The sequence below is a fragment of the Mastigoproctus giganteus genome, chromosome 9 (genome assembly GCF_048544385.1).
Source record: "Mastigoproctus giganteus isolate SK-2022 chromosome 9, ASM4854438v1, whole genome shotgun sequence".
NCBI lineage: Eukaryota > Metazoa > Arthropoda > Arachnida > Uropygi > Thelyphonidae > Mastigoproctus > Mastigoproctus giganteus.
The window spans coordinates 212,408,111-212,421,224 of NC_143583.1; the positions used below are offsets into that span (position 1 = coordinate 212,408,111).

Sequence of the window (13,114 nt, forward strand, 5' to 3'; positions counted from 1 at the left end):
TGGTTTCTTTCTGGCAACTGCAGATTCCAGATGATGCCAACAGTTTTTTATAGGATTCAGATCCAGGCTGTTTCCTGGCCAGCTAACAGTTGTAATGGACCATTCTTCCAACCATCTCTTCACCTGTAGCAAATGTAAACACATTACTGTTGAACCTCTAATGCAGAAATGAAGCTAAAGTAACTACAGAAGTGCCTACTTACACTTTTTGCCTGATGACAAGGAGCAGAGTCATCCTGAAAGATGCAGTTACTTGCCAGGTTGAAATGGTATCTAATGGTTGGCAGCAATTTTCCTTCCAACATATCCAGGTAACCACTGGCATTTACAGAACCTTTTATAAACTGCAGGTGACCTACTCCGCGATGAAATGCACCCCCATATCATTTGGCTGGTAGGGAATTTCACTGTAGACACATTTACAGTCTGGATGGTATTCTTCACTGTGTCTACGGCGAATCGTTTGTCTCCCATCAGAGCCATGCAAGTTGAATTTCTATTCATCCAAGAAAATAACTGGACTTCCACTCCTCGGAGGTCCATTTGACATGTTCCTTACACCAAATTAATCAGGCCTTTTTCATTTTTTGTATTACTGACTGATTACAAGACACTCTATAAGCAACATGATGGGAAGAACATCCTCTCGTAAAGCAATGATAGCACTCTTTCTTCGTGGCGTCAACTACATGTAACTCGCTAACCTGACACAAATCCTGAAATCCAAATATCATATATTTGGATTTCAGGAAAGCTTTTGACACTGTTGCGCATTGAAGACTATTGTACAAATTGGAGCAGAATGATATTAAGGGCAAGTTGCTACAATGGATAAAAGGATGGTTAAGTGCGAGAAGACGGAGGGTGGTAATCAATGGGTGCTGCTCTTCTTGGACTAATGTTATTAGTGGAGTCCCACAGGGTTCGGTGTTAGGTCCACTGTTGTTTTGTATATTTATCAATGATATTGATGAAGGTATATCAGGCTTAATGTCGAAGTTTGCAGATGATACAAAGGTTCGCAGGGTTGTTAAGGAAAGTAATGGCAGTGTGCTACTGCAACAGGATCTAGATAATTTGGATAGATGGGCTAAGAAGTGGCAACTGAAGTTTAACCTTGACAAATGCAAAGTACTGCATATGGGTAGAAGTAACCCCAGAGAAACATATCAACTGTGTGGTACTACACTTAAGGTGGTAGAAAATGAAAAAGACCTGGGAGTAATTGTGCAGTCAGATATGAAGTTCTCTGAGCAATGCAGACAGGCTGCCAGGGCAGGTCATGGGGTTTTGTCAATGATATATAGGAATTTTGCTAGCAGGGAAAAGGAGGTGATCATCTCTCTGTATAAGACAATGGGTCAGGCCACGCCTTGAGTACTGCGTACAGGTCTGGAGACCTCATTTTAGGAAGGATGTAGATTTACTTCAGCGTGTACAGAGAAGGGCAACAAGATTGGTGAGGGGAATGAAGGGATCCTCTTACCAAGAGAGGCTTAAGTTCTGCAAATTGCAGTGGCTGGAGACTAGGCACCTGCGCGGTGTTCTGATTGAGGTATATAAGGCCTTGAATGGGTTGAGCACGCTGAATTCTGATGGGATCCTTCCACTTGTTCAGATTACGAACCTAAGGGGGCATAAATTCAAATTAAGAAAAGACAGATGTAGAATAGATGTGTGGAAATTTGCCTTTAGCCAGCGGGTGGTTAATTGCTGGAACAAACTTCCATCTGTCGTTGTGGAAGTTGATAGGTTGAATAAATTTAAGGAGGAACTGGACAGGCATTTGGAGGGAATGGTGTGATTTTTTTTTTTTTTTTTTTGGCTGATGCTGCATAAGCTCATACATTTGCTTTCTTGCATCACATACCACTACTACTACTACTACAAGCAAGGAATGACTGCAACTCTTTCAGAGCGTGCTTATATAGCTGAAAGTGACAGTTGATACAATATTATATCACCTACGCATGTCAATCTTATCTGATGCAATCTGTAAGAAATATTTCCATATACTTACGTTATTCAGATGACAATTACAATTTTAAGGGGTTATGCACTTTCTTTGAACACCAGTGTATATACAGTCACAATACGTCACTTAGCACTGCTTCAAACAGCATGGGTTTCATTATAACACGGTTTTCAATTAAGTTTAAGTCGAAAATTTACTGTACATATTAAAACTCACTCAATAGCCTAGACTTTATTCTCTATATCACGGTGCCTCCATAGCCAGGTGGGCAGGAGCAGCAGTGCATAGCACATGCTTCTTGATTAGACTGGGGTTCGAGCCTGTGACCGCCAAATATGGAGGATGCGGAAAGTTCAGGGAATGACCACCACATATCCCTGGAGCAATATGGCCTTAGTTGCTAATGCTCCTAAAAACCAACAACCCTATATCACAGAGCAGTAAGATAAGATATATTACTACTCTGTGCTCTATATATATCTGCATTGTCATAACCATACAGTATGTATATATGCTGCGGTGCCAACTCTATTGTCTCACATGCACACGTGACAATAGCTCACCTGAGGCAGTCAGCTGCAACAGCGTTCTTAATTTCACCTTGTTTTTGAGAAGACGTGACAGCTTATAAAACTTTTCATTTTACATTTTTTTTTTACCCCTTTAAATACGATCAAAAATATATTTGCATCAGGCTAGAAATCACTGCCAACAACATGCATTCTTTTGATAGCATGTTTCCCCCCATTTGGTAAATGATTTCACTGGTTTTGAATTGCAAGTTCAGACAACTGCTGAAGACATTGTGAAGATCGGAAAAGACTTGGAATTCAAAACTTTGGACACTGACAATGTATTTTATTTTTTTTATTTATTTTTTTTTTTTGTAATTGTTGGCACGTCGGCTTCTGTGGCCATAATGCACCTCCCAAGGTTTTTGCAGTACTTTGATCCAAGCCCAAGGCGGGATTCGAACCTGAGACCTTTGGGTAGCCAGGCAGGCATTTTACCCACCCGGCTAGCCCGGTCGGCTGTCAATGTATGTGACTGCACTGACTCGCATGCAAGTGACTTAGATGGTACAACTCTTCTTGAAATTGTTGAGCAAACTGCATATGAAGAAGAGGAAAACAATTCAGAAATAGCACCAAAGGTATTTTTTTAAGAGAAGATTGGAGAAAGTTTTTCGGGGGATTGACATGAATATGTCAATCCTCCGAAAAAGGAGATTATTAACGGAGATCCGAATGTTGAACATAGAATCAAGATACGGCAAATTTTACAAGAGGGGATTCGATGCTACAAAGACTTGAACACCAAGAAAAAGAAGAGACAACTTCACCAGACTTCATTATTGAAATACATAAATAAACAATCGGTTTTTTAAAACTTTTTTCTCGTTTCTCATGATGTTACCTTTTCACTGAAAAAAAATTTGAAATATTTTTTATTTCAAATCCTTTTAATTGGCTATGAAGTGCAAATTGTTTATAGATTTATTATAATTTGTTATAGACTGTTTCTCTGGTACGCATTCAATTAAAACCTCTTATAATTATACCTCAACTAGCACGGTTTCACATAACACGGAATAGTTTCGGTACCAATTATCAGTGCTATCTGGGGTATTGCTGTATATATATTCTGAATACATAAAAAAAAAATCCTTCCCATTTCACCAATCCATTCACTCCAAATGTTTGTCTAGTTCTGCCTTGAATTTATTTAAGCTATCAACTTCCACAATGAGAGATGGAAGTTTGTTCCAGCAATCAACCACTTGCTGGCTCAAGGAAAATTTCAGCACTATTCTACAACTGATTTCCTCAATTTGGGCAAGAAGAAGAATCCAATCAGCATTGAGCTTACTCAAACCATTCAAGGACTTATACACCTCAATCAGATCGCTTTTCAGGTGCCTAGTGTCCAGACATTGCAATTTGCAGAACTTAAGCCTTTCTTCATAAGAGAAACCCTTTGTTCCATTCATCAATCTCATTGCCCTTCTCTGTACTTACTTCAGCAGCTCTACATCCTTCCCAAAATGAGGTCTCCAGAACTGTATACAGTACTCAACATGTAGCCTGACAGTTGCCTTATATACAGGGATAATCATCTCCTTGTCCCTGCTAGAAAAATTCCTGAATATCATTGACAAGACACCATGAGTTGCTCTGGCTGCCTGTCTTCACTGCTCAGAAAACTTCATATCTGACTGCACAATTATCAACAGGTCTTTTTCACTCTCCCCTACTATAGTACCATACAATTGATATGTTACTCTGGGGTTACTGCTATCCATATGCAGTACTTTATATTTGTCACCTCTCAGCCCATCTGCTCAATTTTTCTAGATCCTGTTGCAGTAGCATACTGTCATTAACAACCCTGACAACCTTTGTATCATCTGCAAACTTGGACTTTAAGCCTGATATACTTCATCAATATCATTAATAAATACAGAAAACAACAACTGGCACAATACCAAACCCTGGGAGACTCCACTAATAACATTAATCCACAAAGAGCAGTGTCTACTGATTACCACTCTGTCTTCTCCCACTCAACTCCCTTCATCCATAGTAGCAATCTGCACTTAATGCCATACTGCTCCAATTTTTACAGTAGTCTTCCATGCATAACAGTATCAAAAGCTTTCCTAAAATCCAAGAATATGATATCAAAATTATTTTTTGCATAGTTCCTTTGTGACCACATCACAGTATCCAGTAAAATTGGTCAAACAAGATTTCCCCTTAACAAACCATGCTGTGTCTGAACCATAACTACAGACTTGGCTAGATGATCCTGCAGTGCTTTTTTAACCAGTGCCTCCATTAATTTCCCCAGAATAGAAGTTAAACTAACAGGTCTGTAATTACTCATGTTACCCTTTGATCCCTACTTTGTGAATTGGGGACACATTTTCATATCTCCAATCCATGGGAACCTCCCTGAGTCCAAGTAAGTTCTCATAATTATAGCTAAGGGTTTGCTTACTTCCTTTGCTGCCTCCTTTAATATAACTAGATAGATCCCATCCACCCCAGGTGCTTTTCTTATTGTTTAACTTAATTTTTTAATTGTTTAACTTCAACAATTTCTCCTCCACTTTGCTCTCACTTATTACAAAATCATTTAGCTCCCTGCCAGAGTTTGATAAATTTCCGGCATTCCCCTCCCTGAACATCTTGTTATGTGTGAATGTAGATGCAAAATAATCATTCAGTTTGTCAGCTACCTGTGCAGGATCACCAACAGTTGGACCATCAATATCAAGTAGACCAATCTGATTCATCTCCTCCTTCCAGAGTTTACATAAGTAAAGAACTCTTTGCTGTTTTTCTTTGCATCTTTTGCCAAGGATTTCTCGTAATCTTTAAAAAAACAAAACAATACCTCCCGTTTCACCCATTCATTCCCTCCAATTGTTTGTTTAGTTCTTCCTTGAATTTATTTAAGTTATCAACTTCGACAACAACGGTTTGTTCCAGAATGAAGGCAGAATTTTCACTGTTATAAAGAATTCCAGAACCAGGGGTTATAACTGCAAATTACAGGGGAAGAGGTTTAGACTAGTTTGCAGGAAGTTCTTTTAGCCAGCGAGTCACTGATTGTGGAACAGGTTGCCTTTGCAGGTAGTTGAGGCTGACCAGTTGAATAAATTCAAAGGTCAACTGGAACAAATAATTTATATTTTCTTAGCTATATAGTGCAAAGAAGCATGTGGCTTCTTTGCACTATATGGCTATCAATATTACTATTAATAAACAAAATACCTGGCATATTTGACATCGGCACCTTCTGTCCCACGAATTAAAATCACCTGAACATTTTGTAAGGCAACCATTAAATCCTTCCTAGTAACTGGTATTTGTGGGTTATCTGCTAATTTCCATTCATCCTAAGAGAGTCATATGTTTTTATATGTGAAAAAAAAAAAAAGAAATAATTGGTATCACACATATAAAAGTCTTATATAAATATAAATAATAATATCTCTTATATAATGTCATACCTTAGTATGTAAGCATTCATATAAAATAAATTTATATTTAAAATAAAAAAAATAATATAAAAGAAACTAAAACACTGGATTTTATTTTTAAGATAATTCAAAACAAAGTTATGCTGGAGAAATGTCATAGGAATGGCTAAAAATGTTCCTGTCTGCAATTCTTCACTGGCATAACAGGATGAATTAGATAATGAGTCTTGTTAACTCAAAATTTGAGCAACAATGTGAGGCTTATAGAGCAAACTTTGTCTCAGCATGGACTTCACCACCTGGTAGTCAGAATTTGTTTAGTCTGTTAATGATATAGGGAAGCCTCTCAAGTGTTCAGAGGAACAGCTAAATGGGGGTGGGAGGAGAGGAGAGAGATTGACGGCATGAGCCAAGATTTTTGAATTACTTTGAACTGTCTTCTTATGTTTGATACAATGAGAGCTAGAACTGATTGTAGGACTAAAGGACCACAGAAAAATAACTCAGAAAATGCTTCAACTAATCAAACAACCAAGTGAAAAATTTAGTGAAAAACATGCCATAAGAGCAATTATATGGGTACAAAAAGCACAAATACATTCTCTGATACATGTTTTTTATATTAATGCTAGAGAGCTGGTTAATTAACCTTTTCCTGAGCATGCATTCTGTTCTTTCAGGGTCATTTCAGATAATTTGGTTTCGTTTGGATTTTATTAGTGCATTAGCAACTAAGGCTACAATGAGCCAAGACCATCATTTCAGATAATGCTTTAAAGTACATTACAACTCGTCTAGGAAGTGCTGTTATATGTTATCTGCATATATATAAAATTCTTACATAAGAACTTATTTTATCACAAAATTTAATTAGACACTTCCATACAATAAATTAACTTGAACCATTGTCCTATGGAACTATGCATATATAGATAATGCTGAATTTATACTTATCTTAAAATACAATTAATACAGATATAAATATCTATATGTATCGTTATTATGTATAAGTACATTTAGTCAGGCATTATAATAATTTATAGATATAAATATCTATATGTATCGTTATTATGTATAAGTACATTTAGTCAGGCTTTATAATAATTTATTGTTGTAGAGAAATTTTAGTATAGTTTAACAGTCTCAAACCCTCAGCAACATCATTTCAGTTCAACTATAAATAGTTTTCAATTTAACTATAAATAGTTAAACTGAAAGACATAATTGACAACTTAGTTAAAAGCAATGTGTTTAAGGAGAGCGTATAGAGTATGGGAACAAGAGAGATACAAAAAAAAAATCAGAAATAAAATGAGTAGAGGAACTGATTATCATAGATTACATTAATGTTTTTGTCTCAAGGGCTAAACTCACTTTATTCTCTTAAGCAAGAAAGCAAGCTTATACATAAAAAAAAAAAAAAAAACCCACCTTCCCATTTCACCCATCTGGTCACTCCAAATATTTGTTTAGTTCAGCCTTAAATTTATTTAAACTATCAACTTCCACAACAGCAGATGGAAATCTGTACCAGCAATCAACAACTACCCGCTGGCTAAAAGCAAACTTCCACACAACTATTCTACAACTGTCTTTCCTCAATTTGAATCTGTGCCCCCTCAGGTTCTTAATCTGAGCAAGTGGAAGTATCCCATCAGCATTGAGCCTGCTCAAACCATTCAAGGCCTTATACACCTCAATCAGATCACCTCACAGGTGCCTAGTCTCCAAATGCTCCAATTTGCAGAACTTAAGCCTTTCTTTGTAAGAGCACCCCTTTGTTCCTCTCACCAATCTTGTTTCCCTTCTCTGTGCTCATTCTAGCAACTCTACATCCTTCCTAAAATGAGGCCTCCAGACCTGTATGCAGTAATCAAGGTGGCCAGACCATTGCCTTATACAAGGGGATAATCACCTCTTTATCCCTGCTAGCAAAATTCCGATATATCACTGACAAGACAGTGCCAGAAGACAGAGAGTGGTAATCAATGGACACTGCTCAACGTGGACTAATGTTATTAGTGGAGTTCCTCAGGGTTCAGTGTTGGGTCCGTTGTTGTTTTCGGTGTTTATGAATGATATTGATGATGGGATATCAAGTTTAATGTCCAAGTTTGCAGATGATACAAAGGTTGGCAGGGTTGTTAAGGACACTACTGACGCTTTGCTGCTGCAACAGGATCTGGAAAGGTTGAACAGATGGACTGAGAGGTGGCAAATGAAGTTTAACATTGGCAAATGTAAAGTACTACATATGGGAAACAGTAACCCCAGAGCAACGTATCAACTCTGCGGTACTACACTGACAGTGGTGGAGAATGAAAAGGACCTGGGGGTAATTGTGCAGGCAGATATGAAGTTCTCTGAGCAGTGCAGACGAGCTGCAAGAGTAGCTCATGGTGTCTTGTCAATGATATATAGGAATTTTTCTAGCAGGGATAAGGAGGTGATTATTCCCTTGTATAAGGCAATGGTTAGGCCACATCTTGAGTACTGTATACAGGTCTGGAGGCCTCATTTCAAGAAGGATGTAGAGCTGCTGGAACGGGTACAGAGAAGGGCAACAAGATTAGTGAATGGAACAAAGGGTTGCTCTTACGAAGAAAGGCTTAAGTTTTGCAAATTACAGAGTCTGGAGACTAGGCACCGGCGAGGTGATCTGATAGAGGTGTATAAGGCTTTGAATGGTTTGAGCATGCTCAATGCCAATGGGATTCTTCATCTTGCTCAGAATAATCACCTCAGAGGGCATAAATTCAAATTGAGGAAGGATGGATGTCGGATAGATGTGCGGAAATTTGCCTTTGGCCAGCGGGTGGTTGGTTGGTGGAACCGACTTCCATCACTTGTTGTTGAAGTTGATAGCCTAAACAAATTTAAAGCTCAACTAGACAGGTATTTCGAATGAACGGAGGGGTGAAATGGGAGTGGTGTGTGTTTTTTTTTTTTTTTTTTTTTTTTTGGCTGATGTTGAATAAGCTTGCTTTCTTGCATCATATGCCTCTACTAATGCTTAGACTACATGACCTGCTCTGGCAGCCTGTCTGCACTGCTCAGACAACTTCATATCTGACAGCACAATTCCCCCAGGTCTTTTTCATTCTCCATTTCCCTGAGTTCCTTGGAAACATTAAAAGTTTTACTAAATCTTTCTTCTTAAATAACAACATTCCATGAAGAGAATTTGAAATTACTTGCATTTATAAAGGATCAAAATCAAAAATTTTCCTTGCAACTCTACTGACGGTTTGGGTAAAGGAATTCTTAACAAAGTTTTACTTTTTTTTTTTTTTTTTTTTTTTTTAAACACACAGAATGAGTTTTAGAATCATGTATGTACAAGAACTACTGCAGAGAATAATGTTTGGCAAACACTGTACACAGCAAGGTTTAAAGAACTTTAATTTCATGCAAAAAAGCAGTTTCTTATAAAAATATTGTTTAGTACAAAATATTTAAGTAATAAAACTGAAAAGAAAGGTTGCATCTTAACATGTTCTGTCAGATTAGAAATGAGCTATTTATACAACTAGAAGGTTTCACACACAAGTTATCAAAAAAAAAAATCTCAGCATTCTTAGAAAACTTGTATTCAAAGTATTTATATTTGCAATGTGCAACTGTAATAAATTATTAATATAAGAATATATTAACATAAGAATATACAAGGATCTCTATAACAAAGCAATAGTAAAGATATACAGCTAAATTATATTTCAATGCAAATGTCGAATAATTAGATATTAGTACAGATAACCCTCATGTAACACTGTTATCAGGTTCCTATAAAATGCAGTGTTGTGCAAAACCGTGTTATACGGGACTAAGAAAAAGTACAAAAAGGAGGGGTTATGTTCCAAAAGCTAACAAAAATGCACCATTTTAGATTTCGTGCATCTTCTGCTCTCTTTAAAATATCAGTAATCTAGGTTTGTTTGCTTTTGCTTGATAAATCTTTGTGAATTTAATTCACAAAGATTTATCAAGGATGGAACTAAGCATTTTTGATGCTCCCTTTTGAACTTTGGGCTTCTTTCATTCAAGAACCTGCATTCAAAAAATAATATTCTAATTGCTCGGCTAACTTTATGCCTTCCCCTATGCTTTTTAGGATAAAATTTGGAAGTTTAGAATTTTCATCTGCGCTATCATCCTCTGAATTGATTTGGTTTTACCTCGGATGCCATTTGCACCAAATCAGCTATGCCGGCCTCTTTTTCTACCAGAAATTCTTGAACGTCTTCAAGTAATCACATGTTTTTTTTTTTTTTTTTTTTCAGGAGCATCGGCAACTAAGGCCATGTTACTCTGTGCATATTGTTGATAAATTGCATGTGTCCCAAGGTCGATTTCCTGTTTTGTTGGACGAAAAACCAGGGTTTCTGGTTTTTCATCAACTGTCTTTCCTCAATTTGAGTTTATGCTCCCTCAGGTTTGTAATCTGAGCAAGAGGAAGAAACCCATCAGCATTGAACCTGCTCAAACCATTCAAGGCCTTACACAACTCAATCAGATCAACTTGCAGGTGCCTAGTCTCAAGATGCTGCAATTTGCAGGACTTAAGCCTTTCTGCTTAAGAGCACCTCTGTTCTCCCCACATCTTGTTGCCCTTCTCTGTATTATTTCTATTAACTCTACATCCTTCTTAAAATTGAGGCCTCCAGACCTGTATACAGTACTCAAGGTGTGACCTGACCATTGCCTATTATCCCTACAAAGGGATAATCACCTCCTTATCCCTAAAAGAAAAATTCCTGTATGTCATTGACAAGACCCCCATAACCTGCTCTGGCAGTCTGTTACTATGCAGTTACTGCTACCCGTATGCAGTACTTTGCATTTATCAACATTTAAATTTCAATTGCCATTTTTCAGCCCTTCTGCCTAACCTTTCTAGTTCCTGTTGCAGAAGAATACTGTCAGTACTGTCACTAACCACCCTGTGTCAACCTTTGTGCCATCTGCAAAATTATGTATATTTATCAGTATCATTGATAAATATACAAAACAACAATGGGCCCAACACCAAACCATGGAGGACTCCACTAGTAACATTAGTCCATGAAGAGCAGTATCCAGTGATTACCACTCTGTCACTCAACCATCCCTTAATCCATTGTAGCAACTTGCCCTTAATGCCATACTGCTCCAATTTTTACAGTAGTCCTCCATCAGTATCAAAAGCTTTCCTAAAATCCAAGTATATCCAAGGTTGTCGCAGACATTCTCTCAGATATGCCAGACAAGCTGCTCTTGCTACCTGGGAGTCTAAAATGCTGATGGAACTGATGTTCGGGTGACAAGTCAAGTGGACCCAATTTCGGCGAAAAACAGTCGGTCTGTGACTGCCAAATCCCCTGCTTGCACCTTCACGATGGTGGGACTGTTAGTAATCCTGGGTATAACCCCCCATGCGCAAACACACTGTCGGTGACCACTCAGGTGTGAACCAACGTAAGCAGGTGTCGAAGTGTGGCACCCACACCACACAGAGGAATGCCGCCTCTCTGTGTTACCAGTCAATACTAGATGGTAGATGACACATCAACCGGTGCAATAACACCACTTTGCTTATTGGAGGATTGAAGTGGTGGAACCCATGTTTAGTCTCCAGAGCCAAGTACTGGTCAAGCCTTCCCCATCTCTTCCATCATGAGGTTATGATGCACATCATCGCTAGATCAAAACTTCCTTATATTTCGAGGGTACAGCTCTAAAACTGTGTTCACAGGCTGGCCACTAGTTAGTACACTGGACCGAACCTATTGGTAACTCTCTGGAAGGCTTCCGGATCAGCTAGTGTATAATCTTGGTTCATCTAATCTGCCAGTTAGTGACTGGAGGGAGTTCGACTAGTGTTTATGTGAGGGGACACATGGTAAGGATCTGGGTATATCCTTACCATGTGTACGCCATATTCAAAAATTTCATTACTTTATACAGCAAAGGCACCTCCGTATGCAGGTGGGAAGGAGCAGCAGTGCATAGCACACGCTTCTTGATCAGACCGGGGTTCAAGCCCATCACCACCAAATACGGAGGATGCGGAAAGGTCAGGGAATGACCACCGCATATCCTGGAGCAATATGGCCTTAGTTGCTAATGCTCCTAAAAACCAAATAACAAACAAACAACTTTAGACAGCATGTCCCCCCCCACACTTTTCTTACTATTGAATACACCATGAATTGTCAAACTAATAGAGTAAACTTATCTGCAAAAAGATCTAAACCTCCCAAACACTTCCTAGTCCATTTCACAAATATATGTGGTCTCAGTTCTTAATCTCAATGATGTCCATTTCCACTTGCAGCCTGCCAAACCCTATGTACTTTTTCTGACAGAATCTCAGTTATTGGTTAATTTGCCCACTGCTCATCTCAGTTGCTCAAATTATTCACAGTATGACTACTTTTGTCTCAAAGGCGGTCCTTGTGCATATGTCCATTCCGATATTTCCTGGCAGAGACTTGGTAATTTGGAATCTCCTCTTTTTGATCTTCTCTGGCTTAAAATCTCTCTACATCATTCTGTCAAATTCATCTGTTGTCTCTACCGTTCTCCCAACTCCACTAATCACTTGGAGCTCTTTGACTTCCTCTCTTTGCAACTTGACTTTCCCCACTCAAACTTTCCTAACAGTGAGGTAATTTTCCTTGGTGATTTTAACGTTCACAACTCCAGCTGGCTTCCATTCTCTAGTCACACAGACCCAGCAGGTCAAGATGCTGAGGCTTTTGCAATTACTAATGACCTCACACAGATTGTTCATTTACCTACCAAAATACTGGACAATTCTAACTGTACAGTCAACACGTTTGATCTTTTTCTCACAAACAACCCTCTAAGTACATGATCAAAGTGAGTGGTCCTTTATGCACATCAGATCACAACTTGATTGTCTCTTCTCCAATAGAGATTTTATCTCATGGCTATTGCCAACCTCGTGTTGTTTGGCATTACAAGAATGCAAAATGGGATCACTTGCGAGACTTCTTTTCTTCTTTTCCTTGGTCGGATTACTGTTTCAAAACTTCTGATGTCAGTGTTTGCTCAGATCGTGTCAATGAAATTATTCTTGTAGGAATGGAATCCTTTATTCCACACTCAACTTTAAAATCTCGTCCTTCTAAACCTTGGGTTTCCAATAA

At 38.3% G+C, this 13,114-nt stretch overlaps 1 protein-coding gene across 1 annotated transcript in view; it reads right to left on the bottom strand.

The window, feature by feature from the left end:
- Positions 1-13,114, bottom strand: part of LOC150081103 (laminin subunit alpha-2-like) — a 707,948-nt gene that overhangs the window by 421,497 nt on the left and 273,337 nt on the right. Inside the window, exon 29 of the mRNA XM_090380924.1 lies at positions 5,755-5,879. Within this exon, the coding sequence (XP_090237050.1) occupies positions 5,755-5,879 (125 nt within the window). The remainder of the gene's footprint in view (positions 1-5,754; positions 5,880-13,114) is intronic.